The following is a 20,937-nucleotide window of genomic DNA, read 5'->3' on the forward strand; positions in this document are numbered from 1 at the left end:
CTAGGAGTTGGGTCATCAGATGGGAGGGAAAGAAAACCACCAATACTAATCAGCCCTTGCAAACGCTTTCCCATAAAGCTTGATATCTTTTCTCCCCCTACTGATAAAGTCAGTTGCAGACTTGCCAAAGGAAGACACTTCCTTGCCAATTTGGCTCTTCACTTTAAACCCGACTCGGAATATTCACAAAACCTGTTGCCAAGAGACAGAGATGCGGCGTTGAGTCTAAAATACAAAACTATATCTACCTAGCCGCCGAGAGCAAGCCCCTCTCGGGAGAACTTCGTGCTGCGTGCTGGAGCCTGGCCACGGATGATTGCACGGTCTGCCCTCCCGTGGCCCTGCCTCACCTCCCTGCCCTGCTGGAGGACGCTCGACACCACGGGCACACGCGGCTTCAGGATTTCCCGGACACTCACGCGTGCGCACACTGCCCCCCAGATCACAGCTGGTCTGCTTGGACGCCCTACCCCCGCCCAACCCCACGTCTCCAGTTCCCTCTCCAGGATCCGAGCAGTCGTTTACGTTTGCCTGTGCAACCCCGGGCACTATAGCCCGCCAGGCTCCTCTCATGGGATTTCATGGGATGCAGTGGGAAATCATGGGATTTCCCGGGCAAGAATACTGGAGTAGGCTGCCGTTTCCTCCTCCAGGGGATCTTCCCGACTCAGGGATGGAACTCCCGTCTTTTGCATCTCCTGCATTGGCAGGCAGGTTCTTTACCACTGCGCCACCTGGGAAGCCCAACCTTTCCTTTGAGCTCTTGTTAAATCACAAACGTTGGTATACATGTACGTCCCTCATTAGAACGTGAGCTTCTTTCAAGCTGGAATCACCTCTCTGCACCTTCCCAGGTGCCGTGAACCACACCAAGAAGCATCTAACACGTGGTCAGGGGATGAATAAATGGATGAATGACTGTGTGCAGGATTGAACAGACCCATTCCATCACCTGATGACCAACAGAATTGGCAGAGGTCCTGATTTCTGGGCCTGGCACTCTCATGTATTTTTAATCTTTAGGACTCAGGAGTCAGTTTCTGTCTTCATGGGATGAATGTAAGGGCTCTCCAGAGAGGCACAGTTTGGCTTAGCACCAAGATGCACCCGGGGTGCTAACAACAGCCCATGTGAGAGTCAGGAGACCTGTCTTCCTGACCTAATACACTATGACCTTGGATTTCCCAATGACTTAACCCTCTGAATCATAATTGCTTCATCTATAAAGTGAAGAGGAATTAAAGAGCCTCTTGATGAGAGTAAAAGAGGAGAGTAAAAAAGCTGGCTTAAAACTCAACATTTAAAAAACTAAGATCATAGCATCCAGTCCCATCACTTCATGGCAAATAGATGGGGGGAAAAGTAGAAACAGTGACAGATTTTATATTCTTGGGCTCCAAAATCCCTGCAGATGGTGACTATAGCCAAGAAATTAAAAGTCTCTTGCTCCTTGTAAGAAAAGCCATGACAAACCAAGACAGCACATTAAAAAGCAGAGACATCACTTTGCTGACAAACGTCCATATTGTCAAAGCTATGGTTTTTCCAGTAGTCATGTACAGATGTGAAAGTTGGATCACAAAGAAGGCTGAGTGGCAAAGAGTTGATGCTTTTGAATCATGGTGCTACAGAAGACTCTTGAGAGTCCCTTGGACTGCAAGGAGATCCAACCAGTCCATCCTAAAGGAAATCAGCCCTCAATATACATACATTGGGTGGACTGATGTTGAAGCTGAAGCTCCAATACTTTGGCCACGTGATGAAAAGAGCTGATTCGCTGGAGAAGATCCTGATGTTGGGAAAGACTGAAGGCAAGAGGGGAAGGAGGTGGGAGTGGGTGAGATGGCATCTCCGACTCCGTGGACATGAGTCTGAGCGAACTCCAGGAGATGGTGACAGACGGGAAGCCTGGCGCGCTGCAGCCCACGGGGTCACAAAGAGCCGGACACGGCTGACAGAACAGCGACAGCACAGAGTGAAGCGCTCGGCCCAGGTGGCCTCTGGGGTCCCTGCTGGACGTAAACCCCACACTTCCACACGCTTCACGTCCTGCCAGGTGGCCCTCTACCACCCAGGCCCTGTCCACATACACTTGGCCAACTGTCACAACCATGGAAAGTTAATCTTGTATCTATCTCTCAGCCGCTGGAGAGCATCAGGGCGCCTTTTCTGTGCCATTCATCAGTTCAAGGGCATCGATTCGGTAGCACCAAATGGTATCAGTGTTCTTTTTACTGCTCACTTGGGCTCCTTATAAAGGCAGCCAGCAACAGGACAAATGATAGCGTATATGGTCTGAGTCTTTTCCACTCATAGAGAATATAAGCAAATATCAGTAGACACAGCTCCTTCCTTCATAACCAAGTTCTCCATTATTCATACCATGCAAGTTTTAAAAGTATTACCCAAATGTAAACTGCATCAGGTCACAATACTGTCAAAGCTTCACTTGAGTTTACGGCTAAGCAGCTGTATTCATTGTTTTCATTTGCTCATGTATTTCCTGCCTTATGATGTCAATGCATCCGTCTCACTTACGTCCCTACTACGTGGGCAGCGGGCCCTGTGTTTACTCCTCACACTCCTTGTGCACAAGAACACCTGACCCGGATCCAGCCACTCATCGTCGGAACTTTTTTTTTCTTTTGCAAAATAGAGAGTTTGATCTCAGACCAGAGACGGTAACGAGTCAAAGAATGGTGGGGACTCAGCTGCAGTGACGGAGATGCCAGGCTGGTAGCTCTTCTAAACCCCGAGCATACTGATAAGGTACCAAAGCCTCATCTGCAGGGGAACGCAGTAAAGACTCTTGGGAGAAAAGCAGAATGAGGGTCCCGGGGTAGGGAGAGACAGAGGAGGGGACTCGGAAATGCCTTTCTCAGTTCCTACCAGGCTCAGCGGTACCTCCTTAATAAAGACTCTTTGATTTGAGGTAGAAGTAACCACACAAACACACACAAACACATAGACCTGCAATCACTCTGTATTTCTGCATCCACTCTTCTTGGGTCATAAGTGGCTCTCCATTGAAGCTCTGGTTCTCCGTCATCACTGTTACATCAGGTGGCACCTGTGACTTCAGCTCTTCTCTTATCATTGTACAATAGTGTGTTTCCGTTTTTCACTATTTTCACACGGCAGTTACATAGTGAAAAACACAAAACTGTGGCACTTCAGTAAGCCAGACTCAAATCCCAACACTGCAAACCACTAACTGCAGGATCCTGGGCAACTCATTAACATGAGTTCCAATTTCCTCCCTTGTAAAATGGGGGTATTTTTACCTGCCTCTCAGGTTTTTATGAAGATTAGTGCTAATAAGTTTGGTGCTTATGACAAACCCTTGCACAAGGTAGGCATCAAAAAACCACTCCCTACTGAGGATGGAGTATCATAAATGGGAAAGAAATTGTCCAGGTCACAAAGAGTAAGACACGAGGGAAGCTAGAAATCTCCAACCCCCATGTTCTTCTAGCCTCAGGTGCCCCCTGAGGCCCGTTTTAGAGCAGAGAAGCAGCACAAACTTACCTCCAGAAGCTGGATTTCTGATTCCCAGATTTGCCTTGGAATGGCTGCTTTTGGCTTCACCACGTCGTGGCACATGGGCTCTTAGTTCCCTGACCGGGGATGGAACCCACGACCCCCGCATTGGAAGCACAGAGTCTTAACCACTGGACCGCCAGGGACGTCCCTGCCTCGGAAGCTGATGAAGGGGAGGCAGGGCTGCTTGCTGGCATGAGACTGTATTCACCTCCTGATCGGAGATGGAAAATCGGAGGCCGGTTCCAGTCCTAAAACCGGAGTCCGGAGTGTCCAGCGGCTTCCCCACTTCCTGTTTCCCTCTGAGCCTGTTGGCCCCGCGTTGGAGCCGGGTGCAGGCGCCCGGCGGGGAGACGAGCTGGGCTCCTTCTGAATAAGCCCCAGACTCGGTCCAGGCTCTCCTTTCCCGCGTCTCCGTCCAACCCGGCTGCACCGGCCGCCGGGGAAGGCAAGACCACACCACGGCCAGGGGGGACCGAGACTGCTGCGAAGCTGCCGGGAACAGGCGAGGCGGACACTCGATTCTCAGCTGCAGCACGCGTGTGCTCAGTCGTGTCCGAATCTGTGCGGCCCAAGGACTGCAGCCCGCCAGGCTCCTCTGTCCACGGGATTCTCCCGGCAAGAACACTGGAGCGGCCTGCTGTGCCCTCCTAGGGGGATCTTCCTGACCCAGGGATCGAACCCGCGTCTCCTGCTTCGGCAGGCAGGTTCTTTACCACTAGCGCACCTGGGCAGCACAACAGCAAACAAAAGCGCACAGGCGAGCCGGGCTTCTTCCCCCTAGGTTCTCAGGGCCGCGCCCTCTCTGATGCCCGCTGTCCAACTGACCTCCCTGTTGAGTATTTCCTTATTTCCTTCCATGTTCACTCACCTGACTCTCGTCTTTCTGCTGCCCCTTCCTCCACAGCTGACCCCTTTCTGCTGGACCACCTGCCCCCAGACCCTCCACCCAGCTCTGAGGGAGGTCTCACCTCCGGCTTGTTCTGGGTGCCCACCTGGCCCCGCCCCATCAGCAGGGCGCCCCCACGGCAGGACAACAGCAGGTGCCGGCCGGCCGGCCTAATCTGGGGGAGCCCCTTTCCCCCGACCTTCCCCTGCCACCTCGTCTAACACATCCTGACCGTTTCATCCTTTACTGTCCCCTCTTCCTCAAACTGGTCCTGGTACTCTGAGTCAGAATTTTATGCTAAACATACTCAAACCATATCGAGAAAATAAAGCTGCCTATTAACATGAACGAGCTTCCCAAGTGGCTCAGTGGTTAAGGATCCACCCGCCAGGGCAGGAGACATAGGTTCGATCCCTGTATTGCGAAGATCCCCTGGAGGGCGGCATATGGCAGCCCACTCCAGTGTTCTTGCCTGGAGAAGCCCATGGACAGAGGCGGCTGGGGGCTGCAGTCCGTGGGGTCGCACAGATTCGGACACTAAACAACAATTAACACAAATAACCAGACACACAAGTTGAAAAGACTTCTTGTTAACAATCAATATTGGAAGAGCTTAGTAACACTCGAGTAGTACTTTTTTTTTTTGAGGCTTACAGGCCTTTGCTAAAAATAAGCTTTGCCTGGCTGCAGATCCTTGGTTCTTACTCACTCCCAGTTAAGCCTTGTTCTGTGAGAACTGGAACCATTTGTTACAAAGCAGGAGATACCCCAACTCCCCAGGCCCACCCCAGCATCTGCACACGGAAGGGCCTGGGATGACCGCGGCCGGGGTCTGCCGGTCTCCTCACCACCCGCGGGCATGATGTAAGTTTGGGGAATCAAGACAGCAAACGCATGTGTGTGTGGCTCCAACTTCACACACACACCTCCCCCTGCTCCCCTCGTTTAGAAGCAGCCAGCCTGTCACAAACGACAGAAAATCAGATGAAACAGCAGGTAATGGGCTCAGGGGCCACAGGGCAAGTCTCCCATTTTACTTGCTGATTCTTGCCAGAAGCACCAAACCCAAAGGTCCGTCTGGCCAAGCTGACCTCCTCCCCGACCCACAGGCTCTCCTCCAGGAGAGGGAGAGAGGCTGCACCTTGTACCGAAACAGACACGCGTGTCACACGCCGGAGCATTAACCTGCAGACACCCTCGTCTCCTCCCGCTGTGGGCTGAACTCTGGCCCTTCCCCCGAGTTCCTAACGCCCTGCACCCCAGAAAGGGAGAATTTCTCTCACAGAGCAATTGGGCAGTTGCATGTATCATCAATGGAATGAGTTTGAGCAAGCTCCGGGAGTGGTGAAGGACGGTGGGAAGCCTGGCGTGCTGCAGTCCCTGGGGTCACAAGGAGTGGGACACGACTAAGCAACTGAACACAAATACATCATCAAAATGAGTCATACAGGACTAGGGTGAGCTTCCAACCCAACAGGACTGATGCGCGGATAAAAAGGAGAAATTTGACGCAGGCACTTCCATTGGAGATAACAGTGAAGGAAAGATCTGGGAGATGCTTCTAGGAGCCGAGCAATGCCAAAGATCCCTGGCAAGCCCCAGAAGCCAGGGGGAAGCATGGAGGGGACAGTCCCTGGTTAGTTCTCGAAGGAATCTACCCTGCTGACAGCTGAATCTCAGACTTCCCGCCCCCAGAACCAAGAGACAATGCATTTCCGTTGTGCAAGTCACCCAATCAGCGGAACTTCATCATGGCGGCCCCTGCAAACCCACAGCCCCGCAGTCGGTGAGCTCCCTGAGGGCAGAGGTGGAAGGGCACCTGACTTTGTAGTCACCGAGCATGGGGCAGGCTGCAGATCATTTATACAGCTCCTCAATAATGCATGCTAAATCAACCATGAAATATCAGTATCTGGCCCTCCGCCTCCCACGTGCAGTCTCATCCATCTGAGGTCCTATCCTTAGACGTGTCACATCAGAAAAGACCGAAATGTAACTTGAAAAAAAGTCATCCTAACCTTCACAAGGACTTCCCAGGTGGCTCAGCGGTAAAGAACCCGCCTGCCAATGCAGGAGATGCAGGTTCTATCCCTAGATCGCGAAGATCCCGGGAGGAGGAAATGGCAACCCACTCCAGGATTTTGCCTGGGAAATGCCATGGACACAGAAATCTGGCAGGCTATAGTCCATGGGGTTACAAAAGAGCTGGACACGACTTTAGCAACTAAAAAATAACAACCCTGACATATCCAGACTCCTCCATCTCATTCTTAAATCAATTTCAGAATTAAATCTACGTTTCCCCCTTCTTTATCTATAAAAATAGACGCTTACTCAGGAACAAAGTCCCAAGCAAGGAGACTTGGCAAGCTACCTGCGGGAGATGGCAGACCTGGGTGGGTCACGTGGTCTCTTTAACTGCTCAGCAAGGTGACAACACAAAAACTGCCCCATGGTGTTCCTGACTCAGACTGGGGGGCGGGTGAGGGGCAGTGATTCAACCCACCCACCTAATCCACTCCACAGACCCTGAGTTGACTGAAGTTACCAAGGAGAAAGAAGGTGACTCAGTACTTGTTACACCGAGAAGTAGTCTATTGTGAACTCCAAAGCTGTAGGTCACTGTGTTTTTAAAACCAAGATAATGAAAGAAAAAAAAAAGAATGTAATCTAACAATTGTATGGAAATGCCAACTGTATTAAATATATTTCTCTTTTACATGAAATTTTCCTGAAATTAAAAACACACACAAAAATGTATGAACTCCCTGGCCAGTCCCCGGTATCAGGTTTGAGAAAGGAAGTTTGGTAAAACAAAGAACTTTCTAGAGCATTTCTCCTCGGGTCTGAGTAAAAGGAGGCGTCTCCAGTGGCTCAGCGGTAAAGAACCTCCCTGCCAATGTAGGAGATGAGGGTTCAGTCGCTGGGTTGGGAAGGTCCCCTGGAGAACGGAATGGCAACCGCTCCAGTGTTCTTGCCTGGAGAATTCCATGGTCAGAGGAACCTACAGTCTCCTGTAGTCTCAGGCTACAGTTCAGGGGGTCACAAAGAGTCAGACACGACTGAGCGACTAACACTTTCACTTTTCAAAAGTAAAAGGAGAATTCAGAAGGACAGTTTTCCTTCCTTTCAACTGCCTTCAGATGATTCTAGAAGAGGGAGAAGGAGCTGAGAAATGGAAAAGGCAGGTTGGCAGGTTATAAAAAAATGAAAACTGCAGCTGTGGTCATGCTCTGGAAACTATTCTGTGACCTAGCTAGACGTTGATTATTGAACCAACAGCTTGCTTATATAATTACACTGTGCCCATAAACCCAGCTGATATGATATACTTGTTTAACTATTAACCTCTAGGTTTCCTGGAGTTTCCACAATCAAAAAAAAAAACCCCACCTAAAAGTATGACATAGGACACGTTTCGCTTGTTAACCTATTGTGATCATAAGCAGTAAGTACAATATTGAGGTAAGTAGAAAAAGGAAGTTCTTAGAAAACATATATAAGGTCTTCAAAACTCCAGAGATTTTCCTAAGGCCATCTGCTCTTTTTGCATTCTTCTAAGAAATAGTTACGCCTATGTTTACGGTTGTTCAGTCACTGAATCTTGTCCAACTCTTGGCAAACTCATGGACTCTTTTCAAGGCGTGCCAGGCTCCTCTGTCCATGGGATTTCCCAGGCAAGAATACTGGAGTGGGTTGCCATTTCCTTCTCCAGGGTATCATCCCCATCTGGGGATCAAACCCAGATCTCCTGCATTGTAGGCAGATTCTTTACCATCTGAGCTACAGGGAAACCCCTACAATCTTCTGGAGTTTGCTCAAATTCATGTCCATTGAGTTGGTGATGCCATCTCATCCTCTGTTGCCCCCTTCTCCTTTTTCTTCAATCTTTCCCAGCATCAGGGTCTTTTCCAATGAGTCAGCTCTTCGTATCAGGTGGCCAAAGTATTGGAGTTTCAGCTTCGGCATCAGTCCTTCCAATGAATATTCAGGGTTGAATTTCTTTAGGATGAACTGGTTGGATCTCCTTGCTGTCCAAGGGACTCTCAAGAGTCTTCTCCAGGACCACAGCTCAAAAACATTATTTCTTTGGTGCTCAGCCTTCTTTATGGTCCAGTTCTGACATCCATAGATGAATACTGGAAAAACCATAGCTTTGACTATATGGACCTTTGTCAGCAAAGTGATCTCTCTGCTTTTTAATATGTTGTCTAGGTTTGTCGTGACTTTCTCATCGACTGTGAAAATCAGATTGATACTTACATACTCATGGTAAAAATTTTCCTGATCTCCTCATCTGTAAGGCTCTCTAATCCACAGTGTCTATTCTAAGTATATCTAAGATTTTAGCTTGTATTCTACACATTTCTCTGCGATCTTACCTCCCACTAGACTATAAGCTCCTTAAGGAGATGGAGAGAAAGAAAGAGTAAAGCAAGGTTCTGTTTATAGTGAGCTTACTATAGCCCAGTGCCTCAAACCCAGCAGGGGTCTCAATAAATACTATATAAATAAACAAATGCCAAGCACTGCCCAAAGAACATTACACACATAGCCTTGCTTAATTTTTTTTAATAGCTATGATTTATTGAGTGCTTACTATGTGCCAGGCACTGTTTTAAGTACCTTAAAAATATTATCTTTTTAAAAAATATGTGTTGATTTATTTATTTCTCCAGGCCTTAGTTGCAGCGTGCAGGACCTTTCATTGTGGCATGTGGGATCTAGCTCCCCGACTCAGGACCCCTGTACTGAGAGCTCAGAGTCTTAGCCACTGGACCATCAGGGAAGTCCCATCTTGCTAAATTTTTATAACAATACTGTGAATGTGTCAGTCTCCATTCAGCAGGTCAGGAAATGGAAGGTAAAGATCAAGTAGATTTTTCAAGGTTCCTAGTAAGTTAAAAAACAGAGCAGAGTGCATTTCTGTCTAGTTCCACCCAGCACAGTATCTTGAACATAATAGTCAAAATGGTATCTGTTTAGCGGCTTCATTTAAAATGATAACCAACGAGGACCTACTGTACAGCTCAGGGAACTCTGCTCAGCGTTATGCGGCAGCCTGGAGGGGAGGGGAGTTTGCGGGAGAAGTTTGCGGGAGAACGGATACATGTCAACACACAGCTGAGTCACTTTGCTGTCCACTGGAAACTACTGGCTATAATTCATAGCCGATAAACTACTGTTAATCGGCTATACTCCAATATAAAATAGAGTGCTTTTTAAAAGTTATTTGTTCATATGTTATATATTTTAAAGATCACTCTGTATATCGCTATATATAGGTAGATATTGATAAATAGGGCTTCACTGGTGGCTCAGAGAGTAAAGATTCTCCCTGCGATGCAGGTGACCTGGGTTCAATCCCTGGGTCAGGAAGATCCCCTGGAGAAGGAAATGGCAACCCACTCCAGCATTTTCGCCTGGAGACTTCCATGGACAGAGGAGCCTGGCGGGCTACAGTTCATCGGGTCACAAAGAGTCGGACACGACTGAGCAACTAATACTATAATTATTGATATCTAAGGCAATGGCAACCCACTCCAGTACTCTTGCCTGGAAAATACCATGGACGGAGGAGCCTGGTAGGCTGCAGTCCATGGGGTTGCTAAAAGTCGGACACGATTGAGCGACTTCACTTTCACTTTCCACATTCAAGCATTGGAGAAGGAAATGGCAACCCACTCCAGTGATCTTGCCTGGAGGATCCCAGGGACGGGGGAGCCTGGTGGGCTGCCCTCTATGGGGTCACACAGAGTTGGACACGACTGAAGAGACTTAGCAGCAGCAGCAGCATACCTGTAGATATGTTAACAGTAGCAATAGAAAGATTTTTTTTTAATACCTAGGAATACGTTTAACTAGAAATCAGCAGAACCTTTTGGAAGAAAATGTTATATTTCTATTGAGGTACATAAAAGAAAACTTAAACAAATCACGCATGTATCTTGGGATAAAAGGTTTAAACTTGCAGTAAAGAAGTCAATTCCAGTTAGACTGATCTATAAATTTAGTAGGACTTGGGAGCTTCAGGTCTGAGCCATTCTGCTCCTACTGGTTCCCCAGGTTCTTGCTTCACCCTTATCTCTAACTCATCCTTCCCATGCGGGGTTAGAGGGGGGAGGAGAGAGGAAAGGAATGAATAGCTTGTCCCTGAACACCCCGCCATCCACCCCCAGGGCTTCCTCGGGGGATCACAGGAAGCGGCTGGAGGCTTGCAGCCTTGGTTTGACTGTCCTGCTCTGAGAGGAGAGAAAGCTGGGAGAGAATTCATCGCCTTGAAAGAAGATGCACACCTGCCTCTTCAACCACACACAAAAAAGAGGTGATTCTGGTTTTCTTCCACACCTTCCAGGAGAAAAGGAAGACAGGAAAGATGCAAGTTCATTCACAGTTTCAAGGAAACTGCACTTGTCACATTTACATAGAAGCAACCAAGAAGAACGGAAATCACTAACTCAACAAGGCATTATTCCTCTACCGAGCTATGCTGCCAAACTGGCTGCGTTTTTCTTACTGTTTTAAGGCAATTTCACTTGGATATGCATGGAAACACACAAGGTTTAGATCTGCTTAGTTACAGACCCTAAGACAGGTAATGGAATCACCATCCATTACTGATGCTCAACAAATTTCCGTCTACTGGTCTGTACACACCAGTTTGTCAGTAGACGAGTCGTAACCAGCTTCCTTTAACCAATGGGCAGTTTGTACTTGGAATTCAATCTGAACTCTCAGGATGGGTCAATATTTTAGCCTTAAAGGAACATCTCAAAAGGAACCTCTCCACAGGGAGCCGCCGGTCAGCCCCTCCTAATGACAACACGTGACCCTGGTGTGCACAAGTTCCCACGGAGCCCATTCATGTTTTCTGTCTCCCACCGTGTCTTCCAGGTAATGGGTTCAGACATTTATGATGAAGTGACCTCCCAAGTGGAGGAGCCAGGAAGTCAGGTGCTGGGGTCACACAGACTGTGATTAAGGCTCTGCTCTGTCACAATCAACCTTGCCATCTAACCTCTGGCCTCAGTTGCTCATATACAAAATGGGGCATCATCGCATCAGGCCCTGCTGAGGTGAGAAGGAGACATGTTCATCGCTGAGGGCAGTCATCTGGAGTATGAAAGCCTCCACCGCGATGCTGCCATCTTGGATGACGGGAAGGACAGCACTTCCCTGTAGGGGACTAAAGCAGACCTCACTTTGGAGATGATGAACAATCTGGGCTCGTCCATCCAAAGCAACTCTGTCTTCACAGTTGTTACCTCCTTCCACGTCCTCCCCTTCCCTCATTTCCGGAACCTTTGCCAGGACCTTCCCTGATAAATATTAACACACAACCTCCACAATATCAGCAGCTCTGAAAGCAACAGGATCCTCACACACAAAACGCAACTGCCCACCCAGGGGGAGCTCTTATGAGAAAATGGGCTTCCCAGGGGGTATCAGTGGCCAAGAATCTGCCTGCCAACGGAGCAGACACAGGAGACGTGGGTTCGGTCCCTGGGTCAGGAAGGTCCCCTGGAGAAGGAAATGGCAAGCCACTCCAGTATTCTTGCCTGGAGAATCCCATGCACAGAGGAGCCTGGCGGGCTCCAGTCCAGGGGGTCACAGAGAGTCAGACAGGACTGACTGAGCATAAGCTCCATGTGAGACAATGGCTGCGGCCTTCAGGAGGCGATAACCTGCCTGGGTGAGACGGAGGCTCTTACGATCAAGGACGGTCCTGTCCTCATCCACACAGAAGACACGATGGCAGCCCTGAGCTGTGTCACGATACCAGCCCACAAGGCCAGGCAGTGTGGGAGCATGACTTGGTTTTAGTTCATTGGCTTTTTGCACAACATGTGGGACAAAGAAGTGGAGGATGATGGGACCAGGGGAAGGACTAATGATCAGTTTTCTCAAAGGGGCGGGAAAGAAAGATGAGAACATAAAAGAAATGCAGAGCCAACAGGAAGAGTGCGGCGGAGGGGAGAGGACTAGGGATGGGCCAACAAGACGGCCGCTCAGCGGGCGGAAATGAGCAATGGCCCAGCCATCTCACAGTCAGGAGAGACGCCACTCAGAGGCTTCCTGTGGGCTGGGCCCGAGGTCACCGGCTGTGTCCCGGGTGAGTGGCCATCCAGGTTAACGACTTCCAATTAAAGCCAAAGAGGAATGTAATATGGACCAGAAGTCATCACATGACTGAGGAAAGTCACAAAGGGCAAGGTCATCGGGCTTTTTTTTGAAAAGGGCCAGAGAGTCAATATTCTCTGCAGGACATGCAGTCTCCATAACAGTGATTCGACTACACAATCGCGAGGGAGGAAGCAGCCCTCAACCACACAGAAATGAATGCGGAAGCTGTGTCCCAATAAAACTTTATCGGTAGACACTGACTTCAAATTTTATATAACTTTCTTGTGTCATGAAATGTTATTCTTTTTAATTATTTTTTCCCAATCATTTGTAAATGTGTAAACCATTTTGGCTCACAGGCTGGCTGATTCATGTTGATACATGGCAGAAACCAACACAATATTGTGAAGCAATTATCCTTCAATTAAAAAATAAATACATTAAAAACAAAACAAACAGGTGGGTCCAGATTTGACCCCCACCCAGGCTGTGGTTTGCTGGCCCCAGTGGTGAGCTTGGGTCCTGCAGCCAGACAGGCCAGGCTTTGCATCCTGCCTGGGCTGCCTGCTGGGTTTCCAGCCCCGGGCATGTTGGTGAGCTCTCCAAAGCCCCAGTGTCTTAATTTGTAAATTAGCAATAACTGCACCTGTCCTCCTGAGTTTCGCAGGTGGTTCAGTGGTAAAGAACCCACCCGCCAATGCAGGAGACACAGGTTCCATGGCTGGGTCAGGAAGACTCCCTGCAGGAGGAAATGGCACCCCACTCTGGGATTCTTACCTGGGAAACGCCTTGGACAGAGGAGCCTGGCGGGCTACAGTCCATGGAGTGGCAGAGAGTCAGGCACCACTGACCACACGCACGCCTCTCTGTCCCGCTAGGACTTAGGTGAAGTTCAAAAGCACCACACCCGGAAAGTGACTGAGAAATAATGAGGGACGAGGATAGTGATAGCTCTGGGTAACGGGGTGTGGGCTGTGACGGCTTCAGGTCTATAGCTAATTGTCTCTGGGGAAAAAAGAAAAAGGAAGGCTGACCCCAACCCAACTTAAGGATAAATATACAGACTGGAAAATAAAACAGACGAAGAGGGATCCAACAAGAGCCTGTTCACTGGGCGACAGAGGATGAGATGGTTGGATAGATCATCAGCTCAACAGACATGAGTTTGAGCAAACTCCAGGAGACAGCGGAGGACAGGGAAGCCTGGCGTGCTGCAGCGCGTGGGGTCGCAGAGTCGGACTCAACTGAGAGATCGAACAACAACTCAGAACTAAGTTGACTAAATTATGATGATCTGTGGTAGACTTCGTGTGTGTGCGTGTGTGTGTGTGTAGGTTACAGCGTGAATACCTCTCCACTGAAGAAAGAGGGGGTTTCAGGAACTGTGTACCAAACCGTATGCACCGGCTCACAAGAAGGAAGGTCATGTGAGGAAGCAGAGCGGGAAGGAAATGAGATGGGGCAGAGCCAGTGGCGGTGGTGGGTCCAGGAGGAGACTGCTACTGGTGGTTACCTGGGCAGAGGTCCCTGCTTGGTCACAGGGCTGCCAGTGACTGAGAACTGGCAGCTCATCTCTGACAACCCTTCAGATGCTCAAGTTCAGAGGTAACTTGCAAACCAGCTCCTAAAACCAGCACGGGATGGAGGAACTCACTTCAATCCTACCCCAGTGGACTCTCCAGACAACTCATCTTCGCCCTGCATATTCTTTGAGCTGAGTGAGGATCACGCAATCTTTAAATCTGCTTAGAAGGCCCAGGCAGGAAGAATGACACTTCTTTAGGAACGGTTCAGTTGCTTTTTATGCTACACTTGCAACTTTCAAATAATCAAGCAAAGATAGAATGAAGACATCAATGTGGAAAAGGAAGCACAGGAAAACTGCATTATAATTTAATTACCCCACACCTTTTATGAAAAATGATAGAGAGCACCACTGATGAAAAATACTTGCATTGTCAGACATTCATTGAGCACCTATTGCTCATAAGCTCAAAGAGGCAGAGTTGCAAAGATGCAGAAGAAGAAATGTTAGCTACCTAACAAGAGGCTTTCAGAGATCATCCATAAAAGGCAAACAACTACAGTGGCTAAAATTTGCAGCTGTATAGTGTAGGCACTGGAATTAAAATGAGAGCATTTGCAAAATATCCTTTGGCAGAAAATTGATTAAAAAAAAAACCACAACTGTGATCAAGTATCACAGCTTCACTCGGGCGCAGAGAGCACCTCCGCTGATTGTACTGTCAGCCTCGCCTGCCAGCATGCTTCCCACAAAAACAAACAAAACAAAAAAAATGTGAAATATCCTCAAGATTCTGGAAAAAAGTGTTTTATAAATGTGGATTCCTAGTGTTTGTGTGCGGTTTAGTGAAAAGAACGCTGGGGCAAAGAATCAGGAGGTGTAAGTTCCACCTATGGCTCGGTCTTCAGGCAAATCACTTTCTTTCAGAGCCTCCATTTGCTCTTTGTAAAATGAGGTGATTAGATTATAAAACTCCTTTCACAGCTCTACATTCTACTACTTAATATCAAGGTGCATAAATAGGAGCATTGACTAAGGAAGGCTGTATCAAGAATATGTGAACGGTGATTGACTTGATATAATTTCTGAGGTCATCAAAGCAGATCCTCGCCTTCATTCTTCCAACAAATCTAGCAAAGGAAACCCCTTTTATGATTAGCTGTTGCACATGAAGCTAAAAAAAAAAAAGAATTATTCTGCCACGATACACATAATACAACCAGGTGCTTATGTGAGAATCACTCACGAAACCAAAGAAAAACTACTTTTGCAGGTAGAGATAACTGAAAATGCACAGATGTCCAGAAGTTAGTAAATTCCAGATGGAATTTAAATCAAATCATTATACTTTTCTTATTATTGTCATCCAGATTTGGCTAGCTACAGACAGTAGAACAAAATGAGTCTACAAAGTATATGTTTACTTAAGACATTTTGGTTAAAATTAAAATTAGAACTCCCAGGGCATTAAACTGTTTAGATGCATGAAAGTTGATCCCAGCTTTGAACCCATGATTACCTAAGCTCTGCCATCTTGGAATGTTCTGGCTTAACTCTGAAAATAATCTGATCCCCAAATTAAAATTTTTAAAGACACATTTTATGAGGAAAAAAAAAATTCAAACACATGAAACACAGATGTCAAAAAGAAAAAAGAAAAATTCAACTCCTTCACCAGTAAAATTCAAATGAGAGTAAAATAGTAATACTTTTTATCAAATTGGCAAAAAATTTTTCAAATTATTATACACAGGATGAAGGACAGAGAGCATAACCATTTTTTTTAAGCTTATATTGGGGTATGGTTGATTTAGGATGTTGTATCAGTTTCAGATGTACAGCAAAATGCTTCAGTAATACACGTACGTGTATCTGTTCTTTCCAAGTTCTTTCCCACGTAGGTTATTACAGAGTATTAAGTAGAGGTCCCGGTGCGCCGCAGTAGGCCCTTGTTGATTATCTGTTTTGTTTATTTTTGAGTTGGTTTTCATTGGCGTATAGTGGCTTTACCATGTTACGTTGGTTTCTGCGGTGCAGAGTGAACCAGCGCATGCAGACATGTATCCCCCTTTCTGGACTTCATCCCCACTGACTAGGGTCTCCTGCGCTGTTCAGTTGGTTTTCCATTTTATACGCAGGAGTATGCACAGCCTCTCTGAAGAGTAACTCATTGGGCACCATTTACCAGGATGCGTAAAGGCAGCGCATGAACACTCGCAGACAGCGCCGGGGACTAAGAGCCAGTGCCGGCACCTGGAGGGCGCACACCCACGCCAGCCTTCGCTCAGCACTCCCGCTTCTAGGGATGCATCCTAAAGAGACAGCTGGGCCGGTGTTCAAAAACGTGTGTTCAAGGTGTTACAGTTCCTGCAGTATTGTGCAGAGCTGGGAAAAAGTGGAATTCTCTGAGGGTCCAACTGGAGACTTATGAAACAGGTACCTTCTCACAAATTAAAATGAGCCACTGCTAAAAAGAAGGAGGAAGCGGTATGGGCATGCCTGTGGAAAGCTGTCCGATGACACACAGGCCAGTATAAAGTGAGCTGCAGAATACCACATCCAGCGCAAAGAGCACGTGTGTTCACATGCAGAGTCCCCAAAAAGTCAGCAGGAATTAGCTGTGGGCTCTGCGACTCTCAGCGATTTTTATTTTCTCATTATGAATTTCTCTTCCGCTTGAATTTTTTTCCCAGTGAGTATATATTGTTTTCATAGTAATAAAAGAGCTATTTTTAAAAGATGAAGAAAATAATGCAGCATGGGGAAGAATTAGAGATTTGTAACCTGTAGTTCTATGTCCTGGAATTTAGCCAAAGGCCATAGTATATATAATGTCTAAACTGGGACGTTTATCATAGCAATGCTTATAACATTGAAAGCTCATAAACATTTATGTTCTATTTAAATAAATTCTAGTGTTAGAATTAGATTATGAATGTAGCGATATATTAACTTTGACTATTTCATAGTATTATTGGCAAGTGAACCAAAGGCAACTGAATCATTTTATAAACATTTGTATTTATTCATATTCACATATATATCAGGACAGGAAAAAAGTCCAGAAGGATATAGGCCAAAATGTACACTGGCCTCACTAATGATTCTTGTTTTTCTTTCCTACAATTTCAAGTATTTCTACAATAAAGTATCACTTAGGCACTTTCCTAAGTTTTAAAAATACTCCTTATAGACCCTTCAAACTTTATAATAATGTAAAGCAGTTATAATGATACTAATCTGTGAAAAACAAAGGAACAAGAATCTCAACCCTTTCCTCCAGCATCGGATTTACCGTCCAGAGACCCCCGGGGAAGCCCCTGCTGCTGACCTGCATGTTGTAAAGTCGTGAATGCCACATGGATACAAAACAAACTCAGGAAGCCCAGGCCACCTCTTCTGATTTTTATGTCCTGAGATGTACGAGGTTATAAAACAGACTGGCTCAGATTACAGGCTAAGCATGACAAGTCTCTCGGGTACAACCTAACAAAGGAATTTACAGAATGAGAAATGTACACTTTTCACTTCCCAGGCTGGCATGAATTTCAGAAGCAAAAAACCCACAGTAGGGCTGGGTCCTTTGACAATCCTTGCCTGTCAGTCTCTGCTGCAGGCTTCTCAACTGTGCCTGATGCACAGTCCCCGTGACACAACGTACCTACCACTATTTTAAACAAAGACAAACTAATATTTTTTAAAGGTGAGTCGAGGGAGGAGCGAGAAAAGTGCCTTGGTAACAGGGTCCAACTTTTTCTCTCTTTTCAGGTGAACGGGGGGGATGCCAGACTCCCTCCCTCTGGCTGTCCCCCCCTCAGATCATTGTGGCTGATAACAATAGTTGTACTCTCTGGGGTAATGTAGATGACACATTTTCCTGTAGCCTGTCTTCCGGTAAAGTGCAGGAATTCCTGCACTCTCTGGGTGCCCTTCCTGTTAACTTACATTTCAGATTTCCTCAAAAGGCATTCTGCCACTTTAATATTTGAAAAATGTCAGCTCAACCCCAGACAGCTAATATAAACAAGCTGAAAAGCCTACCACCTAAAGTTACAACTGTGGAAAACAAAATTTCTTTTTAAGAAATTCTTTCTGGGAATCTCACTGTTGGTGAGGCTGGAGAGGAGTAAGCCAGCCCTCCCAGCTCCCAGGGAGTCTGTAATTCTTTTGCCTCTGCTGTGCCTTAAATTAGAGGTCTGAAAAACTGAATTACAGTGATCTAGAAGGTTCGTAAAGGTCCTTGAATTGAACATGTTGTTAAATTCTTCAATACTATGAGGTTGTAGCCACCTTTTGCTTTTCCTTCATTTCATTTGGTTATAGTATTACAAAGAAATTTGGTACTGCGAGGAAAAAAAAAAAATCTTGGCCATTTGAGAATACCGTAGCTGAATTAGACCAGGTCCACACTGAAAAGTCTAGGCCAGAAGTCTCTGCCATTTCTGAAATGATCACACACTTCCTTCCATCAAAAAGTTTTCGTTTGGACAGGAATCCCACGTTCACACCAGAGGCACCTTCCACATGGGATCCAATTAAGACAACCACTTGGATAAACAGGGATCCATGTGAAGGATTGCCAGCACGTGGTGTATTATGGGAGCACCCATCATGGAAGAGGGTCATGCTAACTTCTCTGTCAGCTTCCCAACTTCCTCTGCTAGGAGGGAGCTGCCTTAGGAGCGAGCCCCCAAAATGCACGAAGAAACATAATTGAGTTTAAACCCTAAGGTCCAAAGATAAGCTCACTAGAGCCCCACCTTCTTGTCTCCCAGAGAGGAAAAGCCCACTGCCATCTCTAAATTACAAATGCACCATTTCCTGTCATGATCTAAGCAAGTATCTTGCATCACAATAATTTGTATACATGCTCTGTTTCACCAAACACAAGTAAACTCCTTGAATGAAACACTTACATATGAAATATTTTTATATGTCCCCAAATCCTGTGCCAAACACACACACATATACACAGATACACAGCTATCACCATGTATCCACTCATTTATTAAAATGACCTAAATGCATGAGTGAATATACAGCAAATACAGAGTAACCAGATGCCATCTCTCTCATACATCAAAGCCTGGAATGCCCTTCTAAGCTATGATTTCTCTGCTCAATTAGGAGACTGTATTCACAGGTTTTACCGATATTAAGGAATACAGGCACTTCACAATGCCAGTTCCTAGGTACTTGGGTGCTCTTAGCTTTTCAGATTTGCATTTTCCCCCAATACCCAGAGAAAAGAAAGAGCCTTACTTTGAATTTTTGAGAATATATGCTACTTCCTTTCCTGGGCTGAGAGGAATGACCTGACCCCACTCCCATCACACAGCTCCCCCAAAGAGTAGCAGGACGCATGGGAGACACTTGAACTCCCTGGGACTTACTTACTCACCCTGCGGAGCCCCCTCCCCTCCCTGGCGCCCACCCCTCCCCTCCATACATTCTCGAAGGGCATGTGCTTTCCCCACGCTCAACAGGATCTGTTCGGAAACAAGTCACAGTCTCAAGGCCACCTGACAACACACCCTCAGCTCTATAATGTCACGTCAGGATCTCTATATTTTTAATCCCCCAGTCTGACATTAGGTCTGTAAAATACAACTGTGTAAAAAAAAAAAAAAATTTTTTCAAGAAAAAAAAAACCCATAAAACAACCATAACCCTGAACTTCTGACCTATTCTAAATATAGGCAATTACACACTTATAAGATTTCATTATGGTTGTCAATGAAACCGTGCAGTCCCCCCACCTTGGTGTAAAGCTTAGAGGTACAGTTTTTCTCCCAATATTTTCCCTGGAGATGCAAAGCATCTCCCAAATGGGAAAACATAAAACATCGATGTCCTTATTGCTGCTTCTAAATACTGTGAACCAATAAGCAATTAGCGTAAAGTGCAAAATCTCGGAAGAGAAAGACGTCTTGTCTGCTTTTTTTGTAAAATGCTATCACTCACCTTTACTTCCTTTAAAAATCAAAAGTTGCTTAATGTTCAGAGCGATATCAATGGAAATTTAGCTAAATACTAGCACCGCAACGGTTCATTCCCAAAGGAATATAAGATTACATTAATTTCCTACTAGTTGAACTCAAGTTTTACCTTTCATCTTCATCTACCGACTTTTTAAAAGTTCGGATTCCTGTTGCACATAAGATTACCTATTATATCTGTGCATACTACAGAATTTTACAATTATATAAAGCATTGCACATTCAGACGCTACCAACCTGCTCTATCTCTCCTGACTGGGCAAAAGGCAAAAAAGAGCTCAGCAATCCTAGCAGAAGAATGCAAATAACGTCAATGCACAGCTGAACTGCAAGCCCTGCCTTACAGGAACTCTCTGTGTCTGCAAAAAAAAAAAAAAAAAGACACATACTAAACAGGAAATGCAACTGAGCTGTGGAAAACCTCAAACTTAAAAATGCAATCGCCAGGCGTAAATTGCATCCATGCATTCATAAATGCATGCACAACCCTTTGCATTTTTTGCAAGTAATGCAAATAGGCTCTTACCTTTCGACTGAGACATTTTCCCCTTTCCTTTGATGGGGGAGGGGAGCACAAAAGACTTTGCCTTGCTTCTCTTCTGTAGCTAGTTTTGCAACAAAGATGCAAGCTGCAGGCGTGCAATCTTCATGCAAGTGGAGTTTCTCTTGACCGAGGCAGCAGATGGACTTCCAGGGGATCCAGATGGAAATGCACACCTTGCAAAGCAGACTGGAAAGTGATTTTTCCCCCAGTTGCAACGTTAGGGAAGGCTGTGCTGCAGCTACATGATGGGCCAGGGCTGGCAGCTAAAAGCTCCAAACTTGGAACTGAGTATCTTAGTGCGCAGACGTCCTTCCTG

At 46.4% G+C, this 20,937-nt stretch overlaps 1 protein-coding gene across 1 annotated transcript in view; it reads right to left on the reverse strand.

The window, feature by feature from the left end:
* The window catches only part of MAP2K6 (mitogen-activated protein kinase kinase 6), a 101,949-nt gene extending 81,033 nt beyond the window's left edge, over positions 1-20,916 (reverse strand). The window contains exon 1 of the mRNA XM_070480069.1: positions 20,604-20,916. Coding sequence (XP_070336170.1) covers positions 20,604-20,619 — 16 coding nt within the window. The 5' untranslated portion in view covers positions 20,620-20,916. The remainder of the gene's footprint in view (positions 1-20,603) is intronic.
* Between the last annotated feature and the right edge of the window lie 21 nt (positions 20,917-20,937).

The sequence above is a fragment of the Odocoileus virginianus genome, chromosome 17, assembly GCF_023699985.2.
Source record: "Odocoileus virginianus isolate 20LAN1187 ecotype Illinois chromosome 17, Ovbor_1.2, whole genome shotgun sequence".
Lineage (NCBI taxonomy): Eukaryota > Metazoa > Chordata > Mammalia > Artiodactyla > Cervidae > Odocoileus > Odocoileus virginianus.